The 16,572-nt window shown below is 42.3% G+C and overlaps 2 protein-coding genes across 10 annotated transcripts in view; both read left to right on the top strand.

The window, feature by feature from the left end:
- LOC115171829 (ena/VASP-like protein) overlaps positions 1-3,820 on the top strand; it is a 134,037-nt gene extending 130,217 nt beyond the window's left edge. For 3 of the 4 annotated variants that reach the window (XM_029729195.1, XM_029729034.1, XM_029729246.1), the window contains exons 8-13: positions 1,437-1,476; positions 1,584-1,638; positions 2,134-2,194; positions 2,424-2,484; positions 2,575-2,632; positions 2,931-3,820. In XM_029729195.1, coding sequence (XP_029585055.1) covers positions 1,437-1,476; positions 1,584-1,638; positions 2,134-2,194; positions 2,424-2,484; positions 2,575-2,632; positions 2,931-2,968 — 313 coding nt within the window. In that variant the 3' untranslated portion in view covers positions 2,969-3,820. The remainder of the gene's footprint in view (positions 1-1,436; positions 1,477-1,583; positions 1,639-2,133; positions 2,195-2,423; positions 2,485-2,574; positions 2,633-2,930) is intronic. The other variant, XM_029729105.1, reaches the window with a different exon arrangement.
- A 1,554-nt stretch (positions 3,821-5,374) lies between these two features.
- LOC115171543 (transcriptional repressor protein YY1) lies at positions 5,375-13,324 on the top strand. Of its 6 annotated transcripts, none has more exons than XM_029728513.1 (6): positions 5,375-6,010; positions 9,747-9,948; positions 10,237-10,281; positions 10,549-10,609; positions 11,913-12,071; positions 12,220-13,324. In XM_029728513.1, the coding sequence occupies exons 1-6, from the start codon at positions 5,488-5,490 to the stop codon at positions 12,400-12,402; spliced, it is 1,173 nt and encodes a 390-aa protein (XP_029584373.1). In that variant the 5' UTR covers positions 5,375-5,487; the 3' UTR covers positions 12,403-13,324. The 6 variants fall into 6 exon arrangements, with proteins under 6 accessions (XP_029584373.1, XP_029584528.1, XP_029584609.1 ...); XM_029728668.1 differs by having other exon boundaries at positions 5,376-6,010; positions 9,747-9,909; positions 12,220-12,500; XM_029728587.1 differs by having other exon boundaries at positions 5,377-6,010; positions 9,759-9,948; positions 12,220-12,500.
- Positions 13,325-16,572: the final 3,248 nt, after the last annotated feature.

Genomic DNA, 16,572 nt, shown 5'->3' with positions numbered 1-16,572 from the left:
ACTGGCTCTCATGAGGACCGCCACATGAATAGAAGACCCAGAGTTACCTCAGCTGCTCAGGATAAGTTCATTAGAGTTACCAGCCTAAGAAATTGCAGCCCAAATAAAGTTTAGGGAGCAGACACATCTCAACATTAACTGTTCAGAGGAAAATGTATGAATCAGGCCTTCATTGTTGAATTTCTGCAAAGAAACCACAACTAAAGGACACCAATAATAAGAAGAGACTTGCTTGGGCTAAGAAACACGAGCAATGGACATTAGACCGGTGGAAATTTGTCCTTTGGTCTGGAGTCCAAATGTGAGATTTTTGGTTCTAACCGCCGTGTCTTTGTGAGATGCTGTGTGGGTGAACGGATTATCTCTGCATGTGTATTTCCCACCATAAAGCATGGAGGAGGAGGTGTTATGGTGTGGAGGTGCTTTGCTGGTGACACTGTCTATGATTTATTTAGAATTCAAGGCACACTTAACCAGCATGGCTACCGCAGCATTCCGCAGGGATACAACATCCCATATGGTGTGCACTTCGTGGAACTATCATTTGTTTTTCAACAGGACAATGACCCAACACACCTCTAGGCTGTGTAAGGGCTATTTTACCAAGGAGTGATGGAGTGCTGCATCAGATAACCTGGCCTCCACAATCCCCCAATCTCAACCAAATTGAGATGGTTTGGGATGAGTTGGACTGCAGAGTGAAGGAAAAGCAGCCAACAAGTACTCAGCATATGTGGGAATTCCTTCAAGACTGTTGGAAAAGCATTCCAGGTGAAGCTGGTTGAGAGAATGCCAAGAGTGTGCAAAGCTGTCATCAAGGCAAAGAGTGGCTATTTGAAGAATCTCAAATATAAGATATATTTTGATTTGTTTAACACTTTTTTGGTTACTACATGATTCCATATGTGTTAGTTCATAGTTTTGATGTCTTCACTATTATTCTACAATGTAGGAAATTGTAGAAATAAATGAGTAGGTGTTCTAAAACTTTTGACCGGTAGTGTATACTAGGTGCACTTGATCTTGCATGCCCAACTAGGAAAGGAGAGGTAGGCTACTTAACTTGAAGCAGCAAATTATGAGTATGTGAATAATGCAACAAAGATGTGCTTTTAATACAATAAGTATGCTAACGTATACAAAGCAGAAAGATGAACGTTTCCAAATAATCTGCGGGACAACAAAAATATTTTAATCTCAAAGTTGCCTGTCTGACCGCCCGCTCCCAACCGCAGCATGAAAAATGCCGACAGCGCCGCAATGATCTCAATCTGGACCTGCAGGTCCCACAGAAACGTAGCTCTCTAGTTAGAACAGACATTTCTATTCAAAATCATGTCTAGTCATATGTGGAGGGGACCGTCAGACATATTGAATGTACAACTTTGATATCAAACTGAATGAGGCTCTGACTAGAGGCTTCTTCTTGCCCCCAGAAGGAAAGCAGCATCAGAGAAGCCTGAGGACAACCAAATCGTGAGTGATGCTAACTGATGTTACAGTGATTATGACTCTTTTATCATTACATTTATGACTCACTTCTCCTTAGTTGACGTCAATATGTCTTTCCTGTTGTTTTGCAGGATGACCCCAATAGGTCCCCTTCCCCCGGCATCAAGGGTGGACAGAACGCCACAGGTACTCCAGTCATACACAGTTTAAATATATATATATACATTTTTGTAATTTAGCAGATGCTCTTATAGCAGATGCGACTTACAATTAGTGCATTCATCTTAAGATAGCTAGATGAGACAACCACATATCACAGTCATTACAGGCACATTTTCCCTCAATAAAGTAGTTATCAGCAGAGTCAGTGCTAGTAGGAAAAGTGTATTTTTGGGGGAGGAGGTTTATTTAAGATCCTCCTTGAAGAGGTAGGGTTTCAGACATATACAACACAAATACACCACAATATATAGTACACAAGAACAACACTATATATATATATATATATATATATATATATATATATATATATAAGAATGTGTGTGTGTATATATATGTGTGTGTATAACACTATATATATATATATATATATATATATATATATATATACACACTCAATAAAATTGACATGTTGAGGTCATGTTTTTCTTACCCTGTCTTCTCTTCTCCTTCCCCTCTCAGATGGCGTGAAGAAGCCATGGGACAGAGCCAACTCTGCAGAGAGGTCATCACTGGTATCAAGGTGAGAACCTTGACGGACTAAGTTAGTCTGCCGACTTAGGTTTTAAAATGAGGTTATGTGATCAAGGGATTGGCTGGTTAACTGTGTAACGGACTGTACACATTTCCCTCTGTACACTTCATGCCTTATTTGTGCACTTATAATTTTATATTGCATGTTTACTCTCATTTGTAAAATAAATATATTGAGCTACTATGTTGTGTGAGAGTGTTTTCCTTGGTTTCTGTAGGGTACGACCTGTGGGGAGTAGCAGCGACACAGATGCCTTAGACTTTGACAGAATGAAGCAGGTAAGGAGCCCTGAAGTAAATTATTGGCACATACACTTTGTGAATATGAAAACATATACCTGTTATGATGAACTTTTGTACTTGGAACAGGAAATCTTGGAAGAAGTTGTTCGTGAATTACACAAGGTGAAGGATGAGATCATTGATGGTGCGTTATCTCTGAGTTCCTCATTCACTTCCTCCAAGAATGTCTCAATAGGAAATGTACTGTCTGTGGCTAATATCTCTATAGTATGCAGTTTACTGCACTTATGTTTGGAACTGACCAAATGAGGTTGTTATTGGAAGAGAAGGAGAAGTGAGACATGTTATCCTCCAGATAGCACCAGAGACATAGAAAGTGAAAGTAATACTGCTGATATACTAGAGTTGGTCTCTGACAGGACAACACATCTTATCTCCATGACAAGACTTGTAACACTCCTGTTGTCTCCTCTCTCTTCCAGTTATTAGACAAGAACTGAGCAGAATCAGCACGACATAATCTTTCTTGTACCTTTTGGAACCATTGTCCCCACGGCAACCACTGCTGTGTCTGAGGAGGCAAGGAGAGGATCGAGGCCCGAACTACAACCATTTTATTTATTCTACGTTGCTGTGATGTTAAAGCAACGTGAGAATGTTGCTGTAACACTACAGGAACAGTTTGTTTCCGTAACGTTTGGAAGAATGGGATGGATGGAGGACACTCGCACTGATTTTTTTACTTTCTCTGGGCTCGTTTTTCTCTCTATTTTATTTCTCTATCTGTCTGTCGGTAACCAATGTTTACTGTTCTGTTTCCCGTCTTAAAGGAAACAATTATGAAATTAAATTAAGTAACATCGTAGTTTTCTAGGAGTTTTTTATTTATAAAATGTTTGTTTGGCATTATTATTACTATCATTGTCATTAATATGACTATTATTTGTATTATTGTAGATGTAATGGTGTGAATATAAGTAGTAGTAGTTTTAGTGACGACAATAGTAACAAAATAATAATTATAATGACACTGATGATAATCATTTTATGTCAGCCTTTTATATTTTATATTGTCATTTTTTTCTCTTTTGATTTTGTTTTAAAATACAATTATAAGCACATACAGATTTATTTCTCATGACCTGACCTCAACATTTTTAAAGGGTTTTGTATCCTTTTTCGCCAAACACAATTGTGTGTGTGTGTGTAATCACTGACCGAAAGATTTTTTAAAACAGGTCTTGAACCTGAAAGGGAGGGTGGTATATAAACTATTGCTCTTTGGATATTGCAATCTTATGATCAAAAAAATAATAATACACCAGAGTATTTGTGATCATGTTGTTAATAAAATGTTTATTGGCTGCAACGATATGGTGAAGTATTGTTTGTTTTATTATTTCCTTTTATGACCAAGTGCTTCCTGGTAAAAAAAATATATATATATATATACACTAAAATGATTTCAAATAAAACTGTGAACAATGTCTTGGAAAAATGAAATGACCTCTTTGATTGTGAGAGTTGTCTGTTTTTTAAGCTGTACTTGATTAGCTGCTTTGATTTAGTGTTTATTCACAAGCATTCACCTAGTCAGACTGTGTATTCATACACTATGGGCCACTATGAACATAATTTGGCCTATCTGTTCCTTTTAACATATCTCTGTTTTAGTCATACTTTCTAACAACACATAACACTATCCTTTGGCGTATTCATTGGGGATCAATTTAGAGAATTGTTAAGTATAGGGATGAATGATTCCCTACATGATATAGAACCCCATCTGTACTTCTCCATACACTTCTATCTGACTTTTCTGTAACTTGGCTTTGCATCCTCCTGATATTAATACACTCATGCAGTCAGTATACAGCACATGTAATGCTGATACATGACTGCATCACAAGAGGTGTTACACAACTATCTGGATTGAAAGGTATTTTGTCCCCTTGAGTATACCGACACCTGGAGGTCAGATTAGGAGAACGCCAAAAGACCAGATATATTTTACTAGACAAGTCAGTTAAGAACAAATTCTTATTACAATGACTGCCTACCCCAGCCAAACCCTAACGACGCTGGGCCAATTGTGTGCCAATTGTGGGACTCCCAATCACGGCCGGTTGTGATACTGCCTGGAATTGAACCAGGGTCTGTAGTGACACTCGAGACAGCCCATATAGAGTATGTTTACAGAAAACATATATTTGTAGAAAACCCAAGAAACAAAAAACAACTGCAATATATCCATCCCTATTCCCTGTTGATGTGTAGTGTAATATTAAACATTCAATGAGCCTATGAAACTATGAAATACATACAATGGACTAGATGAGGCTAATGCCAGTAGGTATCCTATGTGATAGTCGTTTTCTGCATTAAAAAAACAACAACATATAAATGTCTTATGGCGCATTACGCTTAGCAGTGAGTTGGCCAATGTCATTTTGGGCCTTATTAATGTTTTAGCAAGCAAAATAATATTCACCCTACATAATCAAAAGGAATGCAACTTTTGGTCTAAGCATCCTCATCAGACCCCCATGGGTGTTTGTGATGTTTGTGGTGTAGGAATTGGTGGCTTGTGTTATCAGAGGAAAAGGCGAAGCGACAGGGTTTACTCAAAAATCTGTCCACAAAAATAAAACGAAATTAGGAATTTTTGAATGGAGGTCAAGAGAGTGTTGAATTTAGTCAACAACATAAATGTAATTGCTTATTTGCAACGTGAGGCTTATTTGTTCGACTATAAGTTCCGCAATGGTTAGGTTGTTACGAATGCACTGGTATAAGTGGAAGCAATTGGCATTTAGGCAACTATGAAAAAAACGACCTTATATCGGAGTTTTCACACGAGCATATGACCTCTCATTGGCTAGAATGGTCCCACCTGATCTCGCCTCCTCCCATCTTTGAGGACATGTATTTTCATCGTTAGAGCGGTCACTCGACTATCTTGTCAATATAATTGATCATCGAAGAGGGAGAACAGGGGCAGGGGGTGTTTGTGGGGCAAACAAGCTGGTAGAATTCAACATGGCATCCGGCGATACGCTTTATATTGAGGCGGACGGCTCGGAGATGCCGGCCGAACTAGTGGAGTTGCACGAGATAGAGGTGGAAACGATACCGGTAGAGACTATCGAGACTACAGTGGTCGGGGGAGACGACGACCAGCCGATGATAGCACTTCAGCCGCTGGTGTCAGACGACCCGAATTCGATCCACCACCATCAAGAAGTGATCCTAGTGCAGACAAGAGAGGAAGTTGTTGGCGGGGATGATTCGGATATGCTTGCGGACGGGGGTTACGAGGATCAAATCCTCATCCCCGTCCCAGCACCCGGGGTGGAAGACGAGTACATCGAACAGACTCTGGTGACTGTAGCCGGGAAAAGCTCGGTGGGTCGGATGAAGAGAGGGGTAGGCGGCAGTAGCAAAAAAGCTGGCCAAAAGAGCTATTTGGGTGCTGTAGAACCAAGCAGTAGAAAATGGGAACAGAAACAGGTGCAAATAAAGACTATGGAGGGGGAATTCTCTGTTACAATGTGGGCTTCGGGTAAGTCGTCGGTTCTATCTAATGTTACTGTAGCTAACGTTATGTGTATCTCTCCCAGCATTGTTCGTGCTTGGTAGTAAACTTGTGCAAGATTCTTGCCAAGAGGCCTTGCTGCAGGGCGTAGACGTTTTGCACCAGTCTATTCCCTCGTAGTTCGCCAAGCCACCTTCGGGATCACTTTTAGAAGTGCAGAAATGTGTGTCGGTTAGATTGAAATGTTTTTGTTTTGGAGGCCATGTTTTTAGATGTTGCTGGGCGCCGCCATGTTCCCCGAGAACCAGTATGGCGGCCCGAAAAAATGGCGATAGAGCGGCTGGGCGAAGATGGCGGCGGTCGGGGATACAAGCGCGCTGCTGGCTCCAGGGAGTAGGCCCCGACGGCGTAACGAGCTAGTTAGGTGCCTTACGTTCACTTTGCGGATAAGTAGCTACTTCAGCCGTGATTACAATATCTGGGCCAGTAACCCTGTAACTTAGTTTTGTTAGATTTAAACGGCTGACCAAATATATTGTCCCAAAAAGTTATTTCTAGCCCATTCTGCATAGCCAGCTAACGTTAACTTTTTTTTTACACGCGACAGCTAGCGAGTTCTCAATCAAGTATAGTAGCTGGCTAGCAACACTAGCTAGTAAACGTTCCTAGAAACTACGACCCTACACAGCTTGCATTGTACAAGCACCGTTTAACCGCATTTGGATTCAGCATGATTGATAAACATTATCCGTTGGCGTGCTAGGCTAACTAGTAAACCCATAATCCTGGCGTGTAGCTACCAAGATGCGACTAGCAGCAGAGCGAGAAACAATGTTAGCTGATAAACTGTGCAGGGGGATCAAGGTGAAGCATGTTCATAGTCGTTATTTTAATCAGCATCAATGATTGTATACATTGTATTTCACTGTTTTGTAAAAACAAAGCTATACTGCTAGCTACAATGTCTAGAAATATTGCTGCAGTGTTTTTGTATTGCTGTTTTCAAACAGCTTAGTAGCCTAAAGGCTGGCAGATGGCGATATTGAGTCGTTTCACCTTACCGTCCAAACGCATTGTATGCAGCCGGCAATACACTCATATCGGACCGGTTCGTACCTTAAATATAGTCCATTCAGGCTGCAAATGCAAAACAGGGAAAATGTGTACTTTCTTTATGAAACACCATTTTCCACCATCATGCTGGTGTCCAAGACAATACATACCATATGAAACGTAACATATAATACGAAATGGAGTAACTTATACATCACCCATTTTTGTATGCTATGTTACAAATTACAATTTGTATTATATGTTACGAATTAGAAACACTTTGTTATGAATATGCAAAACGTCCAATATGTTTAGAATTTGCAACATGTATTATATGAATTCTAGCTAGATGGCTAACATCAAGCTGGCTAACATTAGTTAGGCTAAGGTTAGCTAACATAGTTGCGAAGTTGGGTGGGTGTATAACGTGAACGTCTAGCAACCCAAAGTTTGCGAGTTCAAATCTCATCTTTAGTAGGGTGGTTGGTTGGGTGTATTAAAAATCCACCCAAAACCGCTCATTTTTTGTGAACATGTGTTTCATTTTGTTGTTTGTAATAAGGTTGGCAGCAACATGTGAAAATCGTTGTCAAAATCTGTTGCAGCTCAAGTCGACTACAAAACCCACAATGCAATGTCTAGGTAGGTAGCTAGCAATGCAATGTCTAGGTAGCTGTCTAGGTAGCTCGCTAGCAAACATAACTACACACAATACCATAGTGAATATCAGCATGTGAAGTAGCTAGTTAGCTGTAAAACTTCTAACTAGCTACTTAAGTCTACAGTCTAACCATGTTCAACTGGCCAATCGATGTGTCTGACATTCGCAACAGCACCATGCAATGCACCCTGGACTGAAGAAGCAGACAAGTAGGAGAAATGTGTTAGACCCTCTGCAAAATTCCATATTTCTCTACATTTTACATTTTAGTAGACGCTCTTATCCAGAGCGACTTACAGTAGTGAATGCATACATTTCATACATTTTTCTCCGTACTGGTCCCCCGTGGGAACCGAACCCACAACCCTGGTGTTGCAAACACCATGCTCTACCAACTGAGCCACACGGGACCTCTATGTAGGAATATAGCAAAAAAATATGATCAATGGCTCATTCGAGAGAAGATGACCTGTGTTATGACATCATCCAGTTTTGAACATATGATAGATGTTATTGCGATCTAAAAGTCGTATTGCTATTAACTTCCAGTGTAGTGGGAGCGGCTTTATCGCAATGCTACAGTATGTCATTCCGGCGAAATGTATGCCTGCTTGAATAGCAATAAATGACCCAGGGAATCAATAGAACATTGCTCAGATGCAGAAAAATATATATTCAAAATGGGTGAATATTTACTTTAAGTAACAATCTGTCTTATGTAACCATACCAAACGTAACTTATAATACTAATTTCAGTGTCCTGGATTTACATTTACTATGTTACGTCTAGTCTGAGACCAGGCTGCCGTGCTAGATTGGCTAATGCTACTTCCTGATGTCGGCCCTGCTTTAAGCCAGGGGTAAACAACAGGCTGATGAAACCTGATATGCAACATCTTGGCCTAGCATTCCTAGGCATTAGCCACTCTAGCATGGTGGGGGAAGTTGTGTTTTAATAAAGTGTGCATATTTTTACCTTCTCATTTAAATGGGGGCGGCAGGTGGCCTAGTGGTTAGAGCGTTGGGCCTGTAACCAAAAGGTTGCTAGATCGAATCCTTGAGCTGACAAAGTAAAATCTGTCATTCTGCTCCTGAATAAGGCAGTTAACCCACTGTTCCTAGGCCGTCATTGTAAATAAGAATTTGTTCTTAACTGACTTGCCTAGTTAAAGGTAAAACAAAAGTAAATATTAGTTAGGGAGGAAAGTAATGCATTTGCAGCCTGAATGGCGAATGTTTTACATACGAACCAGTCCACGGGGATACGAGTGTATCCAGGTAGGCCTTAGTTTTGTTGGACCTGGACTACTGTTCAGTCCTGTGGTCAGGTGCCACAAAGAGGGACTTTAGGCTCAACAGGGCAGCAATGGCTGTTCCTTAGATGTACACCGAGAGCTAACATTAATATGCATGTCAATCTTTCCTGGCTCAAAGTGTAGGAGAGATTGACTTCATCACGTCTTGTATTTATGAGCAGTATTGACATGTTCAATGGACCGAGCTGTCTGTTTGAACTACTGGCACACAGCATACCCCACAAAACATGCCACCAGAGGTCTCTTCACAGTCCAGAACAGACTTTGGGAGGCGCACAGTACTACATAGAGCCATGACTATATGGAACTCTATTCCACATCAAGTAACTCATGCAAGCAGTAAAATTTGATTTAAAAAAAAAAAACCTGATAAAATACACCTTATGGAACAGTGGGGACTGTGAAGCAACACAAACATAGGCACAGACACGTGCCTACAAACACAATAACATACACACATGTACACATGGATTTTGTGTTGTGTATATGTGGTAGTAAAGTAGGGGCCTGAGGGCACACACTTAATGTGTTGTGAAATCTGTTGTGAATGTAATGTTTTTAAAATGTTATAACTGCCTTAATTTTTCTGGACCCCAGAAAGAGTAATTGGGATCCATAATAAATACAAATGAAACGACTCAATATCACCATCTGCTGGTGCTTGGGCAAACTGCAATGATGTACCCCGGTCTTGTATGGCTATTTTCGGTTAAGTCCCTGCATTGTATCCTAGATGACAAAAAAGACATTGACCATGAGTCAGTTGTTGAAGAACAGATCATTGGGGAGAATTCCCCTCCGGACTACTCTGAATACATGACGGGGAAGAAGCTGCCCCCTGGAGGGATACCTGGCATCGACCTGTCAGACCCCAAACAGCTGGCAGAGTTTGCCAGGTCAGTGTCTATCTGCCTAAACTCACCTGTCCATCAAGGGTATGTACAGTGAACACACCCTCAAATAAACCCCCCTATTGTTTGGCCTAAACTCTAACACACAAATAATTTACACCTATGCTCTCTTGTAGCTCACCTTGTAAATTGGTGTTTAGCAAGGTGCCAGGATTTGTGATTCTCTTCATGTTGCCTGCCTGTCTTGGAAGGCAGCACTCGATGAGGCAGCTTTTCTGTAGTAGATGTCAGCGGTATATAGCCTAATCTCTTAGGAAGGGAGTGTTGAGCCTGGATATTTCTGACTGTCCCATTTGGATGCTGTGTTCTTAGTTCCTTCAGTGACTCTGCTGGTCCCTATGGTCAGAACTCAGTGTGGTAAGTTCTAGAGTCCATTCTACGAGAGCCTTTATATCTCTGAACACCGTCAACACACACTGACACAGAGCACTTTAACACAGTGAAAGGAGGAAACCGGCTGTTGTCAGCCATACTGGAACACTTGCATGGGTGCTGGTTTATATTCACTGGTTAGGAATTGAACATGGTTAATTAGATTTTGTATATGGACAACATATGTTTTGTGTTCTATTCCCTTTGAATGCAATAGACTGAAAGTTAACTCCATATCCAATGTTTTCTCAGGATGAAGCCGAGGAAGGTAAAAGAAGACGACGCGCCCAGGACGATAGCCTGCCCTCATAAAGTAAGTAGTCTGTTTCCAACGGTTTCTTTCCTGCCCAGTAGGGGTGTTAAGGTACATGTATTCTGGAACGGTTCGGGGACCTCTTCTGTCCGCATTGTGAACCCAAATGAATATATAATAAATGCAACCACTCGGCCTGTGGGCTGTGCCTACGCTGCGTTGTATGCCCCTCGTGTAAACCTGAGCTGAAAACATTTCAGGTTATTCTGTTACAACAACTAGAGCATATGCGCATGTTATCAAAATTCAAACCTTAATTGGCGCATTTCAAACTGTGCTTTTGTGTGGCGCAGCCGGCAACTACTTCTGTACGGTGGTGGGGCTGACAAACCAGGAGGATTCTCCATCGCGTAAATCTCCAGTTTGGGAACATTTTGTCTTCTCAGTAGCTTACAACGGCAATGGACCGAGAGCATGTCACCACTGCTCAACGAGAATAGCCTATGCAGCTGCCAACACCTCAAACATGACACATTTATGCCGACATCACCGCAGTATTCCTACCACTGGAAGATGGAAACACACAAAAAAACCGCAGCTTAGTCTCTCCTCTGCATTCAAGCAGCTCTTCACAGCCGATTCTGACCGGGCCAAAGAAATTACAAGAGTGATGGGTATGTTTATAGCCACAGATATGCGCACATTCTCAGTGGTTGAGAAGAATCGGGGGTTTGAGCATCTAGTGAAAGTGCTCAGACCACGTTAAACTTCACCCTCTCGTACTCATTTCAGCACAGGTAGTACCCAGTCTATATAAGCAAGCTGAAGTTGTCAGTGAACTGTTGCGCTTACTACAGATGGATGGACCTCCAGGGCTACAGAGAGCTACTTAACAGTGACAGCCCATCACATTAACCCAGAGTGGGAAATGAGAAGTACATATTTTTCTCTTTGCAAGAAAAATTGTAGCATAGGCCTACACAATGTCTGAGCCATGTTTACATATTTATTTCACACAGATATTGCACTTTATTTTAGTGTCATTTAAGAAAATGCCAAATGTTGGTATTCCTAAATGTGCTCTCATCAGGTATTATGACTCATGATCATACATTAAGACATGCATTAAGAAATACTTTCCTAATATTGAGTTGGTGAGCAGTTGTTTGGGGATAACTGCCTTGCTCAAGGGCAGATTATTGTACCTTGCTGGCCCGGTGTACACCTACACCGACCTTTCAGTTACTGGCCCAACGCTCTTAACCGCTTAGCTAGCTGATGCTGTAGCAGATGTCCTTAATGTTTTGTACACTGTGTATATGGAATCAGGTACACCAACACTTTCTATAAATCTCTCCCTTAGGGCTGCACAAAGATGTTCAGGGACAATTCAGCGATGAGGAAGCATCTCCACACCCACGGGCCTCGTGTGCACGTCTGTGCCGAGTGTGGCAAGGCCTTCGTAGAGAGTTCCAAACTCAAACGTCACCAACTCGTTCACACAGGGGAGAAACCCTTCCAAGTACGTACCTGGTCTGCATAAATTCTGCTAGGAGATTGACGCAAAAAGACAAATGCATGTAGAGTAACTGCACACACATTTACCATTGACTCCTACATCCTAATACACCTCTCCTTTTGTCCATCCATGTTCTCCTTCCTGTGTGCAGTGTACCTTTGAGGGCTGTGGGAAGAGGTTTTCGCTGGACTTTAACTTGCGCACACATGTTCGTATCCACACCGGAGACCGGCCCTACGTATGCCCCTTTGACGGCTGCAATAAGAAGTTTGCCCAGTCAACCAACCTCAAGTCTCACATCCTCACACACGCCAAAGCCAAAAACAACCAATGAGAGCCCTCCGACCTGCCCTAAGTCCCACCCCCACAGCAGCATCTTAACGACACCACACGTCAAACCACCTTTGATGAAAGAAGGAAATGATTGAAAAATACTTTTTGATAAATATGGAGATTAAATTCTCCCTTCTCTTATTGGTTGGCTGAAGAACACAGTGGCCCTTCTATTGGTTGGCTGAAGAACACAGATGAAACCCCTCTCCCAACCTTCCACCCCTCCTCTCTCCTCACTTCATAGCGGCTTCATGTTTATTGCCATAAATATGGAACTGATGGACTAACATCAGACTATTCTTTCTGCCATGGAGCTGCATGAGAGAGGGAGCAATCAGGCTGTTTTTCCACTTTCAGCATAGATTTTAATTTTCTATTTCTACAAGTGTGCATATTGTACACTTATTTTGGGATATGTTCAGTAAGACAATTTGATAATGTTTTTTCCCCCTGAGTATTTAGATCCACTTACCGTATGATAGTCATGGCAAGACGTAAGTTACTGTATCGTCACATTGCTTCAAATATTTTCTGAAAAAATGTTGGTTTGCATCTTACTCTTTACTTTTGGTTGTATTCCTTCTAACCATTAAATCATCTTGTGTACTTGTATTGTATGGCTGTTGAAATTATGTAGACTGTGATAGAGGTGTGATTTTTAAATTGTTAACCAATTTAACTTTTGGTCATGAGTTGATTTATCTTTTTGATGAATTGTCACCTTTGCTGAGAAACATGTCCCTACCGTTGATTCACTGCGAGCCTGTCTATTCTAATACTAAAATGCATTAAATGAAATCGCCAGGGTGACCATCTGTTTCTTTGTTAGAATGTAATGTACAGGCGTCGTCAACCATGAACTTTCTTTGTTGATATTTACACCCATGCATTTCAACGGCCCACAATAAAAATGTCATCCCAAATCAGTTTTTTCGCACTAATTTCTAGGCCTGGTGTGAGGGTGGCGTGTTCTCGTAAGTGTGGTGAAATACCTATTGCTTGCCTACACTGGAGACATGGGGCCAATCCCAAATCAACCTCTAAGCCCTATGCACTTGTGGAGATCTGAGAGGATTTGATTGGTTTAGTCAATATGGTGAAACTTTCACCTAGCCTATTTAGAGAGCAAGGTGGAGCTGTTGCCATATTACTAACACCTGTCAAATCCTCTGATCTCCAGGAGCACATGGAGCGTAAGGGGCGATTTGGCTTTGGGAAATAGCTTATTGCTTGTCTATACCTGAGACAACTCTCCTATACCTGAGAGAAATGGCCATCCTTTCAAATGTACATGAAGTGCCCAGAGGAAGAAGGTAGGTGCTAGGGGTCGATTTGGAACAGTCCCACCGGTTAATACAAAGTCCAAAGGCAGGTGTTTTGTGCTGTTCTGCATGAGCTGCAGATTTTTCCTTGTACCTCAGCATCCGGCTGTTCCTGCCTCCATGAACTCTTGGTCGGTTGTTCCTGCCTCCATGAACTCTTGGTCAGTTGCTCGGTTGTTCCTGCCTCCAGGAACTCTTGGTCGGCTGTTCCTGCCTCCAGGAACTCTTGGTCGGCTGTTCCTGCTTCCAGGAACTCTTGGTCGGCTGTTCCTGCTTCCAGGAACTCTTGGTCGGCTGTTCCTGCTTCCAGGAACTCTTGGTCGGCTGTTCCTGCTTCCAGGAACTCTTGGTCGGCTTTTCCTGCTTCCAGGAACTCTTGGTCGGCTGTTCCTGCTTCCAGGAACTCTTGGTCGGCTGCTCATCAATGATCACCACCTACATGCTGCAACGAGTCTGACCGTAGCCAGTTTTACTGACACCCTGTGGCGAAGTTGAGAAAATCCTTCAAAACAGCCTTCACACGTTTAGGAAATGTTTACTCTTCTCTGCATGATGTGATATCAGTTCAATGCTTTGCTTTCTGTTAGTGCTGCTAAACCCAACTGAAAAAGACACCACTTCGACTACCATGGAATTATGAAAGCCTAAAATATCTTCGAACGCATCACAATTTGCTACCGGGTGCCATACTACTATGGCTGACCCTGTAGGACACCACGTAGGTGACAAAAAAAAAAAAACATTTTTGTTTAGGTTGAATACTAAATGGTGACATTCAATACCCTGTGCCTCAATGCATCTTGCTCTCAAATAGTTTATAGGCTTACCTAGGATCATATCTAGATCTGTTTTTGGGACATGAACAATGAATGACATTTTCACCATATGGTAAGCGTCTCCATTGTAGTCGTGTGTCCATGGTGCTGAAACCCCTGTCGTGACAGTGATAGCCAAATCCGAGCCAGCATATTGCATAGGTAGGCCATACAGCTGGTTTCCTTACCCCCTGGTAGTTAATTGATTTATGCCACTGATTAGCCAGAAATGTCTCACACCTGGTGTCAGCTCTGAATCAGTCTGTGATAAGACAGGAAGAATGGGAAGTAGCCTACTTCTGTTCTGACCTTGAGATCCTGATTTGAGAAAAGGGTGCCTGGGCTATCTGTGCAGCAGAAGCCTATAACCTCTGTATGCACTGACACAAAGACTGGTTTAGATAGACTGGTCAATGCTTAAATGAAAATGCCCTCTTAATGTCCATGGCTTACTGACAGACTAAACAGCATTTGCATGATTTCAACAAAGTATTGGTTTCTTGTTTTCTCTTTCCCAAATTCACCTTGAATGGATCTAACTCAACTGAAACAAGAATAAAATGGTTACAAAGATCTCTTACAGAGAAAAGGGAAAGTAGGCTACTTATGTATTCCCTCTCAAAAACTACATTGCTTCTAAACACGGCACAGGAATCACAGGTACCTCTAACACCTAGTTGAAATTCACAAACTGTCCATTCCATCGGATCAAACGACACCGCATGGGGATGCGACATTCTGATTGGTGCCTAAAGCAACTATCTTAAAGAGACACGTGTTACTTCTTTGTACCTGTCTGGCTGTGTGTGTGTACCCATAATTGAAAATCTTGCTCAGGCAGTATTCTGCTTATTTATGGAGCATTCATTCAGGCAATTGGCTGTTTTGATTGACAAAGGCAAGAGTGGTAAAGCACGCTACTTGTTATGCAGCTGAAGTCTGTAAAGCCACCAACACCTGCTCTCTTAGATGCTTATTTCATTAGGCTCTTCTCTCCTATGAGGCAATGACCCCTCTGGTTTTTGTGATGTATTGCAGAAAGGTTAGCCTGGACACCATTGTGTTGGTCTCTGCTTTAGACAACTCTTCTAGATTGTTGTTGCCAAGTCAACAATTCTGGCCTTCACCACATCTAACGGTTGGATTTTCTTTGATAAAAATGTATTTTGGGACTTAACACTATAGGGAATGCTTGGGTTACATATCAAACCCAATACTAACTGGGAGGGAAGAATATATGCAAAGCATACAGCACTACATCTTTCCCACACAAATGTAAAGTAGAAAATCCAACAGGATTCCACCCGGGCCTTTTTTTTATCTATTATTTTACATTCTTTAATGATGTCCCCGATCCTTGCGCTGCTCTGCCTTGTGAGCATATGCATGTGCGCACGTGCCCATGGTATCAATTTCCATTCAATGCGTTTTCCTATTACAGTCTGCTTCCCAAAGGAAATCCTATTCCCCACCCAGTCTACTCCCCACGCCATCTATTCCCCACGCCGTCTATTCCCCACGCCATCTATTCCCCACGCCGTCTATTCCCCACGCCTTCTATTCCCCACGCCATCTATTCCCCACGCAGTCTATTCCCCACGCCGTCTATTCCCCACGCAGTCTATTCCCCACGCCGTCTATTCCCCACGCCTTCTATTCCCCACACAGTCTATTCCCCACGCCGTCTATTCCCCACGCCGTCTATTCCCCACGCCGTCTATTCCCCACACAGTCTATTCCCCACGCAGTCTATTCCCCACGCCGTCTATTCCCCACACAGTCTATTGCCCACACAGTCTATTCCCCACGCCGTCTATTCCCCACGCCGTCTATTCCCCACAGTCTATTCCCCACGCCGTCTATTCCCCACGCAGTCTATTCCCCACGCCGTCTATTCCCCACACAGTCTATTCCCCACGCCGTCTATTCCCCACACAGTCTATTCCCCACACCGTCTATTCCCCACGCAGTCTATTCCCCACGCAGTCTATTCCCCACGCCGTCTATTCCCCACGCAGTCTATTCCCCACGCCT

The sequence above is a fragment of the Salmo trutta genome, chromosome 1 (assembly GCF_901001165.1).
Source record: "Salmo trutta chromosome 1, fSalTru1.1, whole genome shotgun sequence".
NCBI lineage: Eukaryota > Metazoa > Chordata > Actinopteri > Salmoniformes > Salmonidae > Salmo > Salmo trutta.
This window is presented reverse-complemented; position numbering and strand designations above follow the sequence as displayed.

Excerpts from the sequence above, each read along its gene's own strand:
- LOC115171543 (XM_029728513.1), top strand. The coding sequence starts at position 5,488 with ATGGCATCCGGCGATACGCTTTATATTGAGGCGGACGGCTCGGAGATG. Across the intron at positions 6,011-9,746 it reads TGTTACAATGTGGGCTTCGG|ATGACAAAAAAGACATTGAC; the intron begins GTAAGTCGTCGG and ends ATTGTATCCTAG. Across the intron at positions 9,949-10,236 it reads AACTCACCTGTCCATCAAGG|TTCCTTCAGTGACTCTGCTG; the intron begins GTATGTACAGTG and ends CTGTGTTCTTAG.